General features: G+C 44.9%; 3 protein-coding genes across 5 annotated transcripts in view; all 3 read left to right on the top strand.

Moving 5' to 3' along the window:
• The first annotated feature begins 1,454 nt into the window (after positions 1 to 1,454).
• On the top strand, positions 1,455 to 3,878 carry LOC111076514 (leucine-rich repeat neuronal protein 3-like). Of its 2 annotated transcripts, XM_022370370.2 has the most exons (4): positions 1,455 to 1,824; positions 1,897 to 2,140; positions 2,862 to 3,399; positions 3,460 to 3,878. In XM_022370370.2, the coding sequence occupies exons 2-4, from the start codon at positions 2,124 to 2,126 to the stop codon at positions 3,649 to 3,651; spliced, it is 747 nt and encodes a 248-aa protein (XP_022226062.2). In that variant the 5' UTR covers positions 1,455 to 1,824; positions 1,897 to 2,123; the 3' UTR covers positions 3,652 to 3,878. The 2 variants fall into 2 exon arrangements, with proteins under 2 accessions (XP_022226062.2, XP_041447536.1); XM_041591602.1 differs by lacking the exon at positions 1,897 to 2,140 and having other exon boundaries at positions 3,460 to 3,877.
• Positions 3,879 to 9,318: 5,440 nt separating this feature from the next.
• On the top strand, positions 9,319 to 9,609 carry LOC121403810. Its single transcript, XM_041591581.1, has one exon. The coding sequence runs from the start codon at positions 9,319 to 9,321 to the stop codon at positions 9,607 to 9,609; it is 291 nt and encodes a 96-aa protein (XP_041447515.1).
• A 402-nt stretch (positions 9,610 to 10,011) lies between these two features.
• LOC111072526 (G-box-binding factor) overlaps positions 10,012 to 18,944 on the top strand; it is a 128,679-nt gene continuing 119,746 nt past the window's right edge. For both annotated transcript variants that reach the window (XM_041591578.1, XM_022364497.2), the window contains exon 1: positions 10,012 to 10,616. In XM_041591578.1, the coding sequence (XP_041447512.1) occupies positions 10,026 to 10,616 (591 nt within the window). In that variant the 5' untranslated portion in view covers positions 10,012 to 10,025. The remainder of the gene's footprint in view (positions 10,617 to 18,944) is intronic.

Genomic DNA, 18,944 nt, shown 5'->3' with positions numbered 1-18,944 from the left:
GAAGAAATAAATTAAGATCTGATGTGCTGCAGAGTTTTCGGTTTCCTACTTGATCGATAGAAATTTAATTTGTCAGTTTTCACTTATTTTATTTTATTTATTTTATGTTTATATACCGTCGAATATATGTAGTTCTAACAGAGAGCACGGTCAATATGTGTAATATTATCATTAGCCGATATATGTGTAGCTATACACAAGGTTTAAAGCGAGCTGGTTAGTACCTGATGTGCACTTTCACGACTGATTAGAAACTCTTGGATTAGAAAAAAAAATTCCATCTCCCAATGGAACTTCGGATCAATGCTTGGTCTGGAAAGCATAAACCTCAGCTAACAGACTTGCCCAGATATGCCGTGAAAGTAGACAGTATTATAGGCCTGGTTAACACCCAGGCAATAGTCAAAGGCAACCCAATCAGGTGCAGTTGCCACACTCCGATTGTGAAGTTGATTTATGAAACGGTTTGTGACGCCACTTAACTGATTGTCTTGCATTTCAATTAAGAAGATATATTTCGCAATTCTAGGGAAAGAATGTAACTCTTGAGTGCGTTTTGGAGTACTCCAATGAGACAATGCCACTGCCAACACAGTGCCGAGAGGAAATAAATGGTTTTAAATGGAGGTGGGACAGTGTGTATGTTGCTGTAATATTTTTCTTTTTTATGGTGTGCATTAGCTCAACAGAATAAGACTAATGGTTGTCGCATTAGTTATGAAATGAAACCGATATGATGAATAAATCTTTCAGTTTTAATTGTTTTTGGGGTGCTGAACTTTTTTTTGAAGTACGAATCTTACTCTGGTTGAGCCAGTGCCCAGAAAATCCCAGAGAGAGAGAGGGATAGTAACACGCAGAGCGAGGGTGGAAATTCATACACGTCCAGGAGCTTTATTCGACCGCCCCGAATATACCTCAGCAGGACTTGCATCCTGGATCAGGATCAGATCTGCTTGCTCTAGCTCTGTGCATAATAATTATAATTAGTTTGCTGTCTCTTAATTTTCAACTGGCTGTTAATTAACACACAATATATGCAATCATTGGCAATTACTTCATCTACTTACCAGCTTTTCAGGACTTTTTGGGTTCGGCAGCTGGAATGAGGCATCGAAACGGGCTTTCAGAACGGTTCTTTGGCTTGCCACTCCCAAATTTCTGTTAAGAAATTAAATAAGATCTGATGTGCTGCAGAGTTTTCGGTTTCCTACTTGCGATGCCCCCAATGCCCCCAACGACTGCACAGTCATTTCATCCCACTCTACTCAGACTCAGCTTTAAAAATATCAAAAAATGTACATCCATATCGCACAATAATAAGTATACATACTATATATGTACATACAATATGCAATATGTACATATATATGCAAATAAAATGTACATATAAGTCTACTGATAAGTCCGCTTTAAGTAAATTAATAAGTCAATGCAACTGAAGCTAAGCTTCAGTCATAAACTGTCGCGAAACTGATAGCGCAAATTCACACTCGTCTGATCCCGATCTTGGGTCAAATCAAATAAGCTCAAAATACAAATAATACAAAATACAAATTAATTTCGTATTTATTCACTAAAATGGAACAAAATTACTGCTCAATTTGTCTACTTTGTCTTATAGTAGAGGAGGGCAAGTAAAGTACCCTGGCGGACACAATAATAAACAGGCTGCATAACTGGACGTATTGGTGAAAAATGGGCTTGAGCGGCAAAGGGAACTGCAACCAGCACAAAGTTTGGGAACGACCCTTACTTCTGAGTATTTGCATCGTTCCGATAAACACTTTTTTATTGATATTTAAGCGCATGGCTTACAAACTGGTATGTGCACGAGTCTTTATGTTCGTTTTGTTTCGCTACAATTTTCTCTTTTTCAAATTATATTAACTAAAGAATACCTTTAATGTTTGCGTTTGATAATAACGATCGCCATACTGGTATACGATATATACTGGGAAAGCTTAACTCATAGCAACCGTGCCTGGAAGCAACCCTGGCCAAAACATCGATAACGATAACATCACTAAATTTGATAACACTGGCTGAAAAAAAAAAAACAAACAAATTTAATTAATATTTATAAAGAAATAAACAAGGTTTCAAAAGAGCTGAGAATTAAAATGTTGATAGTTAAAATGTGAGCAAATAAGTGTAACTGATTTATGTTCTGTTATGTCTTAGTAAGGCAAATTCACAAATTCAAATTATGTCTGTCATCGTTGCCTCCCCAGCACCCCACCAGCCGTGTGCATCGTGCAGGTGCAACACATAATTGTGACCACAAGATTGGCACAGATTACATTATGAGTATTATCCCAGTCGACTCATGGTACGTCATCGATCGACGACTGGGAAACTTCTCGAACCGGATGTAGCTTCTTGCACCTTGTTGCAGCCGCAATTTGCTTACGCATTCGCTGTTGTTCGGCAAATTCTTTACCACTGCAGTGCGCTGGAATTCTTTATCAATGAGATCGATAGAAATTTAATTTGTCAGTTTTCACTTATTTTATTTTATTTATTTTATGTTTATATACCGTCGAATATATGTAGTTCTAACAGAGAGCACGGTCAATATGTGTAATATTATCATTAGCCGATATACATATGTATAGCTATACACAAGGTTTAAAGCGAGCTGGTTAGTACCTGATGTGCACTTTCACGACTGATTAGAAACTCTTGGATTAGAAAAAAAAATAGTTTCTTAGTTTCCACCTTTATCAATTTTTGTAAAGTGTTTATTCTCTTGCAGTTGATAACAAGCCAAACTATCAAACCAATAGTTATAAATGTAGCTATAACAATTTTGCCAATACATATATACATTATATATTGCACTTCTTTTTTTCCCTTAGGATGACAATTATGCTTTTATTAGCATTTACTGCTTTTCTGGCCCCTGTGGAAGCAAAATATCTTAAATGTCCCGAATCGACTACAAAATGTGGATGCTCCATACGAGTCTCGATCGATATCGATGGACATGCCTCTGCGGACTGCTCCAATCAACCCAGCCTGGACTTTGAATGTTTGGCAGCCTTGAAACCCAAATCCCTGAATCTCTCTGGCAATAGTTTGAAGGAAGTCCCATACTTGCTCAATGACACCGGTTTCCAGCACTTGAAGCACCTCGATCTGTCCAATAACAACATTGAAATGCTCTCCCAATGGAACTTCGGATCAATGCTTGGTCTGGAAAGCATAAACCTCAGCGGAAACCAGCTAACAGACTTGCCCAGATATGCCGTAAAAGTAGACCTCATTGACATTAGCAACAATAATCTCACCGATATTGACAGTATTATAGGCCTGGTTAACACCCAGGCAATAGTCAAAGGCAACCCAATCAGGTGCAGGCCGAGCACTCCAATGGTGAAGAGGATTTACGACACGGTATTTAATGGGAGAAAAAATGTCTTGGCATTAATAATGATTTATTTATTTGAAAATTAGGGCAGGAATGTTACTCTGGATTGCATTTATGGAGACTCTGAAATTCCCCGCCCCTTACCAATCCAGTTGCGAGATGAGGTCAACGAAAATGAAACTGCGAGCATGTGGAATATTTGGCACTTTCTATACTTTATAGTAGCTATGCTGTTCGGATTTTGTATCTACATTTATCGTCTAGACTATTGCAACTGATGAAGTTTCTCAAATGCATTTAATTAAATTAAATTAATTGGCCGAAGCTCTCCACACATCACTCATAAAATTAATTCCGTCAAAGTATTCTCTCCATCATATCCCTCCTATCTTCTATTTTGAACTAATTTGCCTTTTCCTTTTAATGCAGTCTATAGTATAGTTCTTTTAATAATTACAAGTATTAAATAAAAGCAAGTTTATGTGTTGATGTGTGCGAGAAATAGCGGAGTTAAATCAATTCATTCTCTCGGTTACGCAGTGGCTCTAACGTTGGCACGTTAGAGTTGGTACGTTACTTTAATAATTTTCATACTTTATTAAGGTTTGATACCAGTCAGCCTTTGTACAGCATTAGTGGTATCTGACACAAGCTGGCCGCCACCAAATAATAAATATTTAGCCGAGTTTAACACCACCACAGTTGGTTTCAAACTTGACTTGTGTTTGTCTTCTTCTTCCTTTTTGCCGACTTTTTTTTGGCCTGTTAGATATGTTTTCGCCTTATGTTATGTTTTGTTATGTTATGTTATGTTTTCGCCTTATGTTATGTTACGTTATGTTATGTTATGTTATGTTTTCGTCTTATGTTACGTTATGTTTTGAATCATCGTTAAAGCTGGTGCTTCAAGAGCAAACCCTGGACGAACGCATCATCCACAAGAGCACGCACATTCCCAGTGCCAGTCCCAATCCCAGCGTCGATCTCCAGCCTACAGCTCCCAGCCGTCCGAGCATGGAATGGAATGGCAATTCAATTGAATTGTCCATTGGTGAAATCCAGCCGTCCAAGGAAAGTTGCTGTCAGGTGGCTATCCGCCATCCGCCATCCGCCTTGACCCCAGCCATGTAGGCTAGAGGTGCTGGAACCGGTTGTCAAAACTCTGACTCTGGACGAGCGCTTTTTTTTTTGTCAGTCACATGTCCAGCCTGCACATGACATAAATTTGTATCTGCAACTGATTGTGAGTCTTGTAATAATCTGTAATCTACAATTTATGCTTCCTGCTGACATAGCCTCCACATCCACAGCCACATCCACAACCCCCCATACACAGGTCCATATGTACATACATATGTATGTGCTGACATGTTCACATCAATCACACACGACGACCCTGTTGGCCGTTGGCCGTTGGCCGTTGGTAACTTGATTTTCCATATCATACTCCTCGGATGCCTACCCTACCCCACGCTACCCCCGACCAACTGCTGGATGTCAAACAGAAGATACACTAACAAACAGCGAACAGGTAAACATTCTAATGATCCAAACACGCAACTCTAAATGTCATGGAGTGGGAGTGGGTGTAGGAGTTGAAGTCAGAGTCAAAGATGTCTGAATGTGTATGGAGTGGCAGTCAAGGGCGATTTTCATTTTCCGCCATCTGCGATTTGCGTTTTGTGTTCTGTTCGGAGTTCGGTGTGTTTGTTTGCTGGCAACTGACAGCTTTTGATGGACATCTCGACGCAGTGTCGGTGGCATGTCCACATCAACATCCATGTCCATGTCCAAGCTCATGCTCATGCTCATGTCCATGGACACGTTCGTCAAGTGCCCCGTCATGGTGGCAAATTTGCCCAGCTTGACAGGTGGTGGTGCCTGGACATCGGTGGGGGGTACATCCCCCCATGCGAGGCGGTTCTAATTAGCCTTAGCTCAGGTGGGTATGGGGATGGGGATGGGGATGAAATAAAACCCCAAAGATTAAGGCAAAGAATACTCGTATTTAAGAGTGCAAAAGTGCGAGTAGAATCGCAGGTATTACATACATACATATATCCGATTTATCGAGTTTTTGGATTTGCATGAAACTTGCACTTTCTCTACGTCATCTCTGGTCCATCATCTTGGACCGATCGAGGCAATTTCAAGTTGATTTCTTTTCAACAAAGCCCATCCATTGTGGGGCCTACAACGTGTACCGTAGCTCTACCCTACCCTACCCCACCCCCCACCCCAAAAGCGTAATGAATGGAACGGAATGACATACATATTTTCGAAATCCGGTTTCGAAGGCAATCCAATCACAGCACACACACACACACACACCACACACATGCAGATCTGTAAGCATACGTTAATGATAAAGGAGAGAATTCGAAATGAAAATACGAAATGACAGCGGCCAGCGCTGAAATGCAGCGGATATAATAACAAGATGCTGTGTCTCATTACGACTTTACGTTAAGACTAAGAAATCCCAAAAATCCGGTTTAATTTTCATAAAATTCCAATAAAATTACCCGCTCTTGAGGGCCAAAGGGTACAAAGCGGTACAGAGAGAAGGAGACAGAGAGAGAGAGAGAGAGGGAGAGGGAGAGACCTTATATCAAGTGCAACAGCTGCTCGGCTGCTCAGAACTTTGTTGGGTGCCAATGGCCACCCAACCAACCCCCACAACACCCCACCCACCTTCCAGTCGAATAAAATCTGTAACGCAAAAATTGAGGCCACGCCGCTATGCTGTTTGCTAACAGAACCATTCCCGTTCTAATTGTTTACAGTGCGCGCTCCCACCGCTCTCTCTCTTACACGCTGTTACGTTACAACACTGCTTTACAGCTCTTATCGCTCTCTCATAACACACTCTCTTTGCTATGCAAGCGACTCTCTTGCGCTCTCAACTGGTTGACCTATTTTCCAGTTTGGGTAATGTGTCAATGTGTATGCATATGTATGTTTGTGCATCTGTGTGTGAGCATTTGCTTTGCTGTATCTGTGTCCTCTGGTATCTCCAGCTCCCTCTCTCGCTCTGCATCTAATGCCGATGCTTTGTTTTGGTTTTGCCTTTTGCGTTTCACGGATTCACGGATTGCATTCACATTTACATTCACATTCACATTCATATTCACTTGAGCGATGCGATGCGATGCTGCTTTTCGTAACTGCGTATTTGTTGTAGCTCTGGCAACGCTCTGTTGATTCCATTCCATTGGAGTTGTTGTTGCTTCACCAGAGAAATGATTAATTGAATTTGTCAGATAGTTCATCTTTGCACTTGGCCGCCACTCGCTGCCTGCCCCGCGTGTGTGCGTGCATGTGCGTGTGTGCCACCACAGGTTTCCTATAGGGTTTGGTTTCCTTGAAGCATTCCCAGATCAAGCTGCGGATACTATACTCCGTACTTTTACTGTTGGTATTTTATTTAATATCATTTCCATCCTTTTGCTCTCCATCCTGAAAATCTAGGATTTTGACCCCCATCCAAGATCAAACAATATACGCAGCGAATTTTCCCAAAAATTACGTCTCATAATGCTGGTGGGCATGAAAATCCCTCAAATCCACCCCGAAACTCGAAATCAGAGATAAGGGCAACACTGCCAACAATAACAACTACGCAAATCTATGGATGTTGGGCTGATGGCAGTTGATTGAAGTTGCAGAAGTGTGGCAGTGTGTGTGTGTGTGCGAGTTTATTTACGCCTCCACCCCACGCCCCAGCGGAATGGAAAAGCCCCCATCCCTGCCCTGGCCCTAACAACAAAATCGTTTCGAATACATATGAATGTACATATGTATGTATGCCTACAGAGGTCATTCCAAAGGCAACAACAACGCCGCACAACAGCCAGCATAGCGTATATACTCGTGCAACATAGCAGCAAGGGGCAGCAGCAACGCGGCCCCCAAAAATACCACGAATACGGATAACAACAGCAACAGCAACAGCATGGTATCCCGAGCGATGTAAACAAAATCGAATGAATTTCAAAGCATTAACAGCTGTGAGCTTCGCCAAGAAAGAGAGCGAGAGAGAGAGAGAGTGTGAGAGAGCCAAACACTCAAAGGCGGCGCTCTCTTTAACTGTTAAATTCTGTGACGTTGCAGAACAGAAAACCGGCCGGCTTGAACATTGCTCCCCACAATAACATCGCTTGGCATATGAAACAGAAAGGTGGTGAGGTGGACAGGAGGGGTAACTGGATGCTAAACTAAACTATCATAATGATTATATTTTAACAAACTGCTATTTTGTGTCCCCACCAGATCCCTTGTGCCGAAACTGTAATAAATATTTGGTTGATTAGATTGTTAAAAAGAGTTTAAACAAATTTGTAGCTGAAGGGCAGAAGAGACTGTGAGAGTCGGGCTGTATGAACATGTTTAGCTCTCTCTCTCTCGTTTGTTTTGCTCAACAGCTGTTTGTTGCTCGGCATTCCACTCTGTTCGCTGTTTGATATTCTCTTCTCTGCGCTCTGTTATTGATAATACAGAGCGAAACGCACGCACACACACGCCACCAAAGCAGGCACACACAGCTACACGGACAGTTATGCGGGGCTCTGTTGACAAGTGTCTGAGTTTTTTTTTTTACTGCGTAGTATATTTTTTTTTTGTGCTATCCACGACGTCGTCGCTGGTGCTGGTGTACGAATACCTCCTGACGATGGCGTCATAGATACGGATACGTATGATAGCCAGCAGAGGTCGCTGCCTGCTGATAAGCGTTCGCTCCAGCTAAATGCGTCGCGTTGGCAAAAACCTCATGCATATACATACATATATGTACATATGTGTGTATGTGTGTATGTATAGGGGTTATTTTAAGTGGGAAATCCAGTATCCGTATCCAGGAAAATGATGATGGATATGGAAAATCCTTACTGGGCCTGTTTCCCTTTCATATGATTACAGCGCGTCGATTATTCGTTTGTGCTGCTGTTAACGGCGGCGGCACCAATGCATTTCTAACAGTTTTATGCTCGCCTCACACACACACACACGCGCACACACGCTCCAAAAATTATGTATACGTATGTTGTTTTGCTTTTCCAAGCAGGTAGATCCGATAGATACAGATACGTTTGTACATAACAGAGAGGGAGACAGAGACAGAGAGAGAGAGAGAGAGAGCGCACACACAGAGACGACTGGCAGAGCGCAAGAGAGACAGAAGTATCTGTGTGTGTGTGTGTGTGTGAGTAACTGTAACTCGCCGTTCGGTTAGCTCGCTCGTTCGCGTCAGTCATCAAAACCAAACTCTCGGGTGCAGACGATAAGCGCTTGCGAGAATTCATTTTTGTCGTGTACGCCAAACAATAACATCCCACTCCACTCCCCTCACAAAGATATATATTCAACAAAAGCCATAAAACAGTATAAAACAAAACAAAACAAAAACAGTCGCGGAACACAGTCTCCCTGCCCTGTGTGCGTGCGTGTGTGTGTGAGAGTGTTTGTCTTGCTGTTTTCCAGCAATCAATCGCCGAGTCGAAAAGTCAAAGAGTCCAAGAGTCGCCACAATAAAAAAACACAGCAAAACACAGCACAACAAATCAGTGCAGTGCAGCAGCAGCAGCCCCCCGCGAGAAGTGCATCCATATTGCTCTCTGGCGAGTGTCGTCTGTGTGGGTGTCTCTGTCTCTGCATCGAAATCAGTCTCTGTGTGTGAGAGAAAAACTCTGAGAAAAAGTGAAACGACCGGCAGCGAAAGCAGCGCGAAAGCAAAGCAGTAATAAGCAGGCAAGGCAGCATCAAACAAAAGAAAAATCTACGAAAAAGTGTGAGGCAAAAGCTTCAAGCCGAAAGCCAAAATTCCAGCAGTTATATGTGAGCCCCCCCCCCCCCGAATCATTTCCCTCTTCAACAGATTGACTGATTGAGCGTCCCCCCCCGTGTTAGCCAACCAAACTGACGTACAAAGCGGCCAAAATTGGATTATGCTCAGGCACAAACGCAACTGCCACGCCATTCAGACGCCCAGCGACGACGAGCATGTGAAACTGAGTGCCCCGATTGATGCACTGCATCCACTCCCGACCCAGTCGCAGTCACTGTCACTGTCATCCTCCACGCTGCTGCCCGCGCTGCGACGCCTGCAGAGTAACCAGCGCCTGAATCAACGCGTCACCTTCTCCCTGGAGCTGTACCACAAGAACGTGATCAAGAAATTGCCGGGCCTCAGCCAGCTCCAAGTTTACAAACTGACCAAAAACATCTCACAGACTTAAGTCCCTCTCCACCCCCACCACCCCCCACCAGCACCCATATAAACCACCATTCAAAAGAAACTCCAACAGAGACCAGGAAAGTGCAAGCAAAGAAAAGTGATTAAAATAGAGTCCACATCAGAAGTGAGCGTGAAAAAGTGTTTGAAGCAGGGAAACGAAACGGGAAAAGTGCAAATTACAGTCGAGATCGAGTGCAATACCTGCAAGGAAAAAGTGTGTCCCGCGCGTGGAAAATGTGGCGAGTTAGCAAAGCTAAAATCTGGCACTGAGTTTGAAGAAACAGCAACAAAGCAGCTCAGGTCCCAGCGGATTTGAATAAAAGTTAATAAAAAAAAAGGCAAAAACCATAAGGCGGGTAATATCCCGTAAAATTGAGATTTTTGAGAGTGAAATCGCCCCCAACACAACGTACAAAAATGTCCACCGGTCGCCGTTTGGCCAAACGCTCAATCATTGGCACCAAGGTGTGCGCCCCGGGTCCCGAGGGACTCTTGTATTCGGGCGTCATCGTCGATGTGAAGACGCCGCCGACGTATATGGCCATGTCGGGCAAGGCTCTGGCACCGCTGTCACCGCCGCCGCCGCCGCCCACCTTCCTGGCCCCCGGGGAGCCACAGCTGAACGCGGACACGCGCTATCTCGTCCGTTTCGATTTTAAAACTCAGCAACTTCCGCTGCAGCACGCTGCCCCGTCAACAGCATCCGCGTCTTCGTCATCGTCATCGTCATCATCGTCCCCTCCGGACGCATCGGTCATCGTAGAGACCCGCCGGGTCGCCAACGTGCACATCAGTCCGGCGCAGGCTCTGCGCCGGAACGCCATGATTAAGGAGTTCCGCGAATCGGATCTTATTGGACCCGGCTTCCGCTCGATTATGGGCATACAGCTGCAGCCCGGCCAGCGGGTCTTTCTCACCTACAACGGCCGCGAGCAGAGCGGCGATGTGGTGGCGCACGATGCCAGCAAGGACGAGGTGCTTGTCAAGATAACCACAGTTGGAAATGAGGTGAGTCGGGTGTAGGTGTGTGGGTGGGTGCCACTGCATGTGCAGCTGGCCGAGGCCGAGGCAGAGCAGAGGCAGCTCTGTCATCATTGTGCGACGCCAAAGTATGTCAAGGTTGGCTGTGCCACACTACAGCCGCCCCATCTCCCAACCCCAACATGACTGGGGCGTGCAGCATACAGTATGTATCTATGCTGTATCTATGTACAGGCAGAGGCATATTCAGAGCATATATGTACAGCATGCAGCGGCCCCAGAACATAGATACATAAGTACATAAGTGGTGCGGTGGTGCGGGGTACATGGATTCTATGTGCAATCACGTTCTATGTGGCACGACGAAACAAAAAAAAAAAAAGAAAAACAGCTCGAAAAAATGCTTGTCGAGGGTCGCATTCTGCTTTTTGGCACGTAATTGGGTTACTCTCTGGGTTGGCCTTCTTGGATATACCCGCGACACACAACACACTCACACACATATCGATACATTTAGATGCTCCTTGAAGGAGGGGTGGGGAAGGGGGGTGGGTGGGTAGGTGGGTAGGAGCTTACCACAAAATCTAATTAGCTCTGAGCAACATTCTCAGTTAATGTGCTGTCTAGCTTCTGGTTCCACATAATCCTTCTTGCCCCCACATTCACATTCACATTCACATCGACAGATCAGATACAGATACAGATACAGGGAATGGCCCCATCCCATTACGTCACTCGAATCGTTGAACTGATCCGTAAACAAAATGAAGAAGTATATCGAACAAAAATTAATAATAAATAAACGCGTAGGAAACATCGTTTTGTGGGCATTTTTATACTCGTAAAATCGAGTCCCATATGCGAACCGAACCGAACAGAACCGATTCGAACCGAATGCGAATGCAAACCAAACGAATTTCAAATCGTCAGATCAGATCGTTTCTGCTCCCAATGACGACGACGAATACGAAATACAACTACGACTATGTGGATGATGATGATGATGTCGTAATGAAAATTTGTTTAGAATTTGGCTGCGTGAAAGAATTTGTTAGACGAGCGAGCACAAACCGAAAACGTGAGATAAAAATTGAGGCAAATACACAAACTAGTAAAAAAAAAATGTATAAAGGGGAAATCAAATACAAGGGGGAAATACGCCACAATTTCAGGGCTAAATGGAGATGTGTACGCTTAGCAGATACTTAATTATATAGATTAATTCCCCGTGCGGGGCTGCTGCCGCGCCCTAACAATCACATCTAAAGAGAGAGAGAGAGAGAGGGAGAGGGAGGGAGAGAGAGAGAACACATCGGCATACTAGTAGAAAGAGAGCAGCAAGATCAGATGAACTTTTTGTATTGCGTCATAAGTCGGACATACAGTCACAGATGCAGATACAGAGACAGCTACAGCTACAGATACAGATGCAACTGTGTGTATGGGTGTAGCCGGCTGAATATAGATGGCAAAGATAGTTAGATACATGAGCGAAACACATGCATCTTTGAGATACATTGAGACTGAGGCCAGGCCAAAAACGCAAGCGGTTTGCCGGCTGACTGCGCTCCAGAGAGATAGACAGTGAGAGAGAGAGAGGCAGGGGGATAGCTATGTAGCTCTTACCGGCATCAAGCTGTGCTCTCCTCTCTTCTCACTCACCATCTGTGTTTCTGCTCCCTTCGATCCCATCTGGTTGCCATTGCATTCTTTTTGTGCGCCTTCTGCTTTCCCTTGCAGTTTCTGCTGTGTGTGTTCCTCTCTCAACTAATAATCGCTTAAAACATTTGTAATTGCTGCATTCTACGAACCAAGAAACAAAAACGCAAAGATACACACGCCAGTTACAGATACAGCTACAGATAGAGATACACGTTCGGATAGTTCGAACGAACTTCAATGCCAAGTCAACTGCGCGCAGCTTTTCCGTGCGGCGAGTCAATAAATTTGTCAGCTAGCTCCAGCTAGCTCTCTGCCAGATGTGTGGGCTTGTCTCCAGCTCGATGTCAGCCCATTGTACGACCCGCAAGATACAGATACAGATACTGCGATACTGCGGCTGGATCAGGTCTGATGTGTTGCCCAAAATGGAAATGCTGAAAATGTGTATTGTATCTTTGTATCTAACACTCTATCTGCTAGTTTTGTTTGCTTTTACGACCAAATCCGACTTGAAAGAGCCTCAAATCTTTTGGCATAATTAGCTATGGAAATGTAAAGCGAGTTGGGCACATTCCATGGAGCTTACAGGCAGCCCCCTTCCCCCACTCCTGTGTCTCCTCTATGACCTCATCACTAGCCACCAAATTCGAAAATAACTGGAAAAGTGAGAAGAAGCGCTCCGTTTCGTTTCGTTGTAAGGCAATCAACAATTGGTTGAAATTTTGTTGTTGTGCGGCGGGTTTTGTAATTGAAAGAGAGCTAGAGAGGGGTGGGAGGAGGGGGGAAATTTGTTACATCTATCAATAGTTTGTCCTCGCTGGCATGTGATTGTCACGTGTGTGCGTGTCGTGTCTGTATGGGCTGTATGGGCTCCAATTCGACAAAAACCGAAATTTGTTTTTCGGTTCAACTTGAACAATTGGCCTTTTGTTTAGATACAAATACACACACTCACACACAGACATAGGGAAGGGGGAAACCAGTTGGGGAGTTTTTTTTTTTGTATTTTTTTGTTTGCTTCGTAAACGTGAGGCAATTAATTCTAAGGTTATTCCAGCAACGAGAAACTTGTTGCACGCATTTCCATCCCCATCCATACCCATACACATCGCCATCTTTAGTCCCATTACCATTTCCATTTCCATTCGCATTTCAATTACAATGACGTATAATTGTCGGGCCATGAATCAAATGTCCAGCAGGACTACGCTCCACTCCTCCCAAGGCGGGGGGGGCAGCATGTAATTTGCAGGTCCATTTAATGGAGGGCGCATGGCGCATGGCACAAGAATTAAGCTCGAATGCCAGCCAAAATGTCGGGGATCATTTGTCAGGTCTGCCCTGGTCTGCCCTGGTCTGGTCTCTGTGGCCGGCCCCTCAAGACGAGTAGCAGTATGCGATTTGCTTGCTCCCCGCACTTCCGCATTGTCAGGGCCGAGTCGGGCCAGGCCAGGCCGGGCCAGTAATTTGTATGTAGTTTCCTCTCGGCTACCAGCTTACCCGGCTTCTGCATTTAAAAAGAAATTCATTTTAATGACATTGAAATTGACATGGCTCCGTGATTTTTTACCGCACACGCAACTTCTCTTCTCCTCTCCTCTCCTCTCTGCTCTGCCTTTTTTTTTTGGGCAGCAGCTTTCTGCTTTCTGGGTTAGCCCAAATTCTCTCTTTGGCTTTTTACTTTCATCGGTTTTGGCAATTAATTAACGTGTCTGTGTGTGTTTGTTTTGGCCTCTCACTTTTCAGGCTGCGACCCATTTTGGGGGCCAAGCAGAGAGTGCATTTTGACCAGGTGAACGGCAATGACAGTGGCAGTGATTGTTTTGCTCGGTGGAAGTTCATTTCGTAGCTGCCACAAGTGATCCAAATAAATCGTTTTCTGTTGAGGAAGATGCTGGCTGAAAGTTGTGAGCAGATAATTGGCTACTTTCCACACCAAACGAAATCATTTTCGACTTTTATAAATCCATTAGCTCTGAATATATTTATCTGCGTTGCGTTCATTTATCAGAGCCCTTGTTTGGCGGAACTACATTATCGTTTATGTAGTTCTGTCCATCGGGGCCTAGGCTATGGGCCCGATATCATTGTCCCTTCAATCAGGTCATTTACGAGGCATTTGGCAAAACGTTTTCGAGGCCATGTTCAGTGTCCCTTCATTCCTGTCTGTGCCTGTCCCTTTTGGCCTGAGTCTGGTTTCGTTTACTCCCCGCTGTTCGTCCAGGTCTCGGTATCAGAGCGGCTAACGACCTGCCTGCCTGGCTATGGGGTTAGGGTATGGGTATGGGTATAATATCCACTATCCACCATCCACTATCCTCTCTACTCTATCTGTCTCTTCCGTTCTCGTTTGCACTCTTTCTAGCATTAACTATCGCTCTCTCTCTCTCTCTCTTTCGCTCTCCCCATCTGCATTGCTATGGTTTTATGATACCGGCAAAAACATCCCATCCATTTTTTCGTTTGCTTGTTTTCCTGCGTGCTGCTTTTTGTTGTTGTTTTGTTGGTTTTGTGTGTGTTTGAAACAGGCTAAAAAATGACGTCCAATGTCCGTCCGACTGCCTAGCAGGTCACTCGAGGTCCGGGCCATTGCCTGCGTCCTGGGGTCTTGTCAACGTGGACCTGGGATCTGAGTTTGAGTCTGGGCATTCGATGGGATCGTGCTGCTGCACTCTCATGACTAATCGACCTTGCCGAGCACTCATAGATCCCATTCAGGTAGCGAAGAAAGTCCATCTTTTGGCAATGCTACCAAAAAAATGTTCACTCTAATTGGAACCCATAAACTGAAGGAGGAGACACAGAGCCGAGTCGAAAATTGTCATAAAACATTTAGCCTTCCTGGGGTTGGGGTCTCCTCTGAAATCGGTCAGGCTGCTTCAGTGACCTTTTTGCGAGGGGTGTGCTGTGCTGTGCGCAGGTTGAACGACTTGTTTCGGATTCTCCGACTTGGGTGTTGGGTTTCCAGCACAAGGAATGTTTATGTTTAAGTGCTCCGCTCTTCATCAAATGTCATAGCATTAATTTCTCTGTCCATCAAAAGACTGGTTTTGGCTTCTGACTCATAAAGTGCCGCCCCTAATCGAAAGGGAGCCAGCTGCTCTCACCCACCAGCCAAGCAGCCACTCCGAACTCCGAACCGAACCTTAGCGCTGAAGGTAAGACCCAAGACCAGAGCCCAAGAGCCCAACAGACAAGAAGCCCAAATCGAAACGACTTTCAAAAAAATGCATGCAGCTTGTTTCGGTTTCGTTTGAGTTTGAGTTTTGATTTCAAAGCGCCTTTTTGTTTGTATCTCGGTTTTTGCTGTTTCAAGCGGCATTTCGGCATAAGCTCCACAACCAGATACTCACACACACACACACACAGAGAGCTGGACACGGTGCACACCTGATTGCTGGCTGGCTGGCTGGCTGGCTGGTGAGTGTTTGTGTGTGAGCTTGGCGTTTTGGGTACATGCCACCTTGGTATGTGGGTCAATTTGAAATGGGGTTTTTGATTAACGCTCGAAGACAGACAAAAACACAAACACACAAAAGTAGAAAATAAACGAAAAAACAAAACTCAATCTCAAGTGTTTCATATTGAAACAGGAAAAATTGAATAATTTCCAAATAGAAGCCAAAAACCAAAAGCCACAAATCTCTATCCAGTTTTGCATAATTCTATTTGACTAGGGAGAACGTTTTGCTAGATGTCAAAAATTAAACCAATAATTGGATTTTTCCCCAGATAAAATAAAATCTGACAAATATTGCAAATATATGTACATACATATGTACTGTTTGCATATGCATGTACATATATACATATGTATAATTGTGTAAATATAATGTAAAATTTTGATTGCCGCTGGTACAACGCCAAGGGCCAGCTTCATTCACAATGGGGGGACAGAGAGAGATTTAATTATTGATCTTCAACAATTTGCGCATTATTTGATTGTATTTATTTTCGGTTTTATTCACACGAAAGTGGGTTAAGTTATTTTTTGTTTGCCTTTTTTGCTTTATGGAATCTTTTTGGGTTTTTATTATGACTTAATTTAAAAGTGAAAGCGATAAAGTTGAGCTCTTTTTTTTGTGTCGTTGATTAAGTAAGGCCGGGAGCAATGGGGATTTTCCCGAATGGAAGCAGAAGCTGAGGTGGGGTGAAAGAGACTGAGAGAGAGAATGTACATATTATAAAATGCAAGACAAAGTGAAGCCAAACTCCCAAGCCAATGATACAATCGCACACGCACACAGATGCACAGCCACACAGCTGGATGAGGACAGGCAAACTTACAGATATGTAGATACAAAGATACAAGAGACCCACGACCCGGCATAGTCAGCGGGGTGCGTGGTGCGTGGGGCCGGGCCGGGCCGGGCCGTCGCGGCGGAGTGTGCGTGTCCGTGTCCGTCTCGTGTGCGTGCCACAGAACGTAAACAAAAATACGAATGTAAAGAAGAAGCGGAAAGTGCGAGATAAACAGAAAACAGCTGTACACACCAGCCGCCAGCATGTGCGACAGAGATGGCGGCAGACCAGCAAGAGAGACAGATTCAGAGCGAGTGCTGGAGAGGGAGATGGAGAAGGAGAGAGAAGAGCAGACCTAAGGCCGAAGCGAAGGCGGAGGCCAAGAAGTTGTCCCCGTAAAACCCGTTTCCGACAGCAACAACAGCAACAACAACAGTTACGCACTTTACGCACGCTCAACATGATTGTGCCTGTCTGAATGTGCGTGTGCGTGTCCGTGCCTGTCTCTGCCTGTGTGCGTGCATGCATGCAGGAGTGTGCGTGTGTGCGTGCGTGCGAGCGAGAGAGTTTTTGTGTTTTTCTTTTTTACTTTGAAGAAAAACCGGCTCTGGGTCTTGGGTTTTGGGTCTGGGTCTTGGGTTCGGTTCGGCTTGAGTTTTGGGCTGGGCTGGGCTGGGATGGGATGGGTTCTTCGGTGCTCAGTACGCGGCTTCGATTCTGTGGCCTGAGCGGAAATACGCAGCAGCACTCACACAGATAACCCCCACACCACACACGCACACACACACAGACACCCATGTAAACACATGGGCTGGAAACAAAGAAGAAGCCACGCATGAAAATTGCTTTTCATGTGGCAGCCGAAAAACGGATAAAATAAAAGAAGACGTCAACGTCACCAGTTCTGCACATAGAACTCTCCGCCCACTCCACTTCCCCGCCCTATCATGGGTTTCGTTTCCCTTGCCAGTATGCCAGTCTCACCCCTCACCCTTCACCCTTGGCCATTCCCTCTTTTATAACATTTTTGATTTTGTTTTGCGCTCATTTGCTTCTTTGCTTCTGCTTTTGCTTTAGCTCCCTTTTCCTTCTCTAATGCGAGGCCATTGTCACTCTTCCTGGGGGGTAGTGTGTGTGTGTGTGTGTTTTTTGTGGGCTGCGGAGGGGTGTTTGCTTCGGTGGCATGCGTCTAGGGCGTCATGGAGAATAACTGTTTCCGGTATTTGGGTCACATGAAATTTAATCAAATTAAAATGTTTCAACGCTCTATCTTGCTCTTTGGTTTACCTACCCCACCCCACCCCACCCTACCCCCCACCAGGGCTACCTACCCAACATAGAAAAATATACATAAACTCGTATTCCAGCCCCCCTCCCCAAAAATAGAGCCCCAACTGATAAGTGGGGGGATGCATTCCAATGGAGCTGATGCTTTGCAACAGTTGCAGCACAGCACCCAAATTGAATTTAGCTTGAGGTGGGACTAACTTTTCGCTGCTTTCTCAAAATGGTTGCAAGGTGTATATGTGTGTGTGTGCGGCTTGTGGCAGACTTGATTTCGACAAATTTGTTGGCAGTGTGAGGCAACGGCAACGGCAACTCTGATGTGCAATTGACAGTGGCAACTGGCACCCGTGGGGAATCAACAGCCGCTCAAGTGGCAGACAGGCACAGGCACAGCCACTCGAACGAGTGCAATCAAATCTGGAAAATCCCTGAAACGCAAGGCGATTGTAAATCTTATACGCTTATCGCCTGTCGTATGGCTTATCACAGCCGAATGGCTCTGCTGGCTGCCGGAGGTGTCAATTGAGCTCAAGGCGAAGACGAGGACTGTTTTGGGGTGGGGGATTGTTTGACAAACTAATGAGAAAAGTTGTTTCGGGGATAATTAAAATAAAGAAAAATGTATTAAAGTTTGCTTTAAAACGAGTGTGTTCTGCATGCACTCGTATTTCATACAAAAGCTTTCAATGATTTCCATCTTAGTGCAAATCCCAAGATAAACCCCCATTAAAATGTAAGCGGCCAGTAAACAAAACAAACTCGAAAACTTCACACTTTCTAGCGCTGTTGGCTGCGACCACTTTCTACCGCATTTCGAATGCAGGCGTCTGCCAGTTGCCCAGACTCTCATTCACTCATTCATTCATACCAGTACAATCTGTCTGTCAGTTAGCCAGTCTGTTAGCCACCGGCCGCCGGCTGGACCGCCAAAACCGCCAAAAATTTTCCCCCAGCCACAAAAAAAGAGAATGAGGGAGGGAGAGAGAGAGAGAGTCATCGTACGCATATGCTACCGTGCGGTAGGCAGCGAGCGGGAGGATGGATGGCGCCAAAAACAAAATGGCAGCCTCCCAAGCTCCGAAAAAACTACAACGCAATATGGTCGCCATTTTGTTTTCACACCGTTATGTTATGCTGGCCCTATGCTCGCTCATTCTGTGTGTC

The sequence above is a fragment of the Drosophila obscura genome, unplaced genomic scaffold (assembly GCF_018151105.1).
Source record: "Drosophila obscura isolate BZ-5 IFL unplaced genomic scaffold, ASM1815110v1 contig_150, whole genome shotgun sequence".
In the NCBI taxonomy this organism is placed as follows: Eukaryota; Metazoa; Arthropoda; class Insecta; order Diptera; family Drosophilidae; genus Drosophila; species Drosophila obscura.
This window is presented reverse-complemented; position numbering and strand designations above follow the sequence as displayed.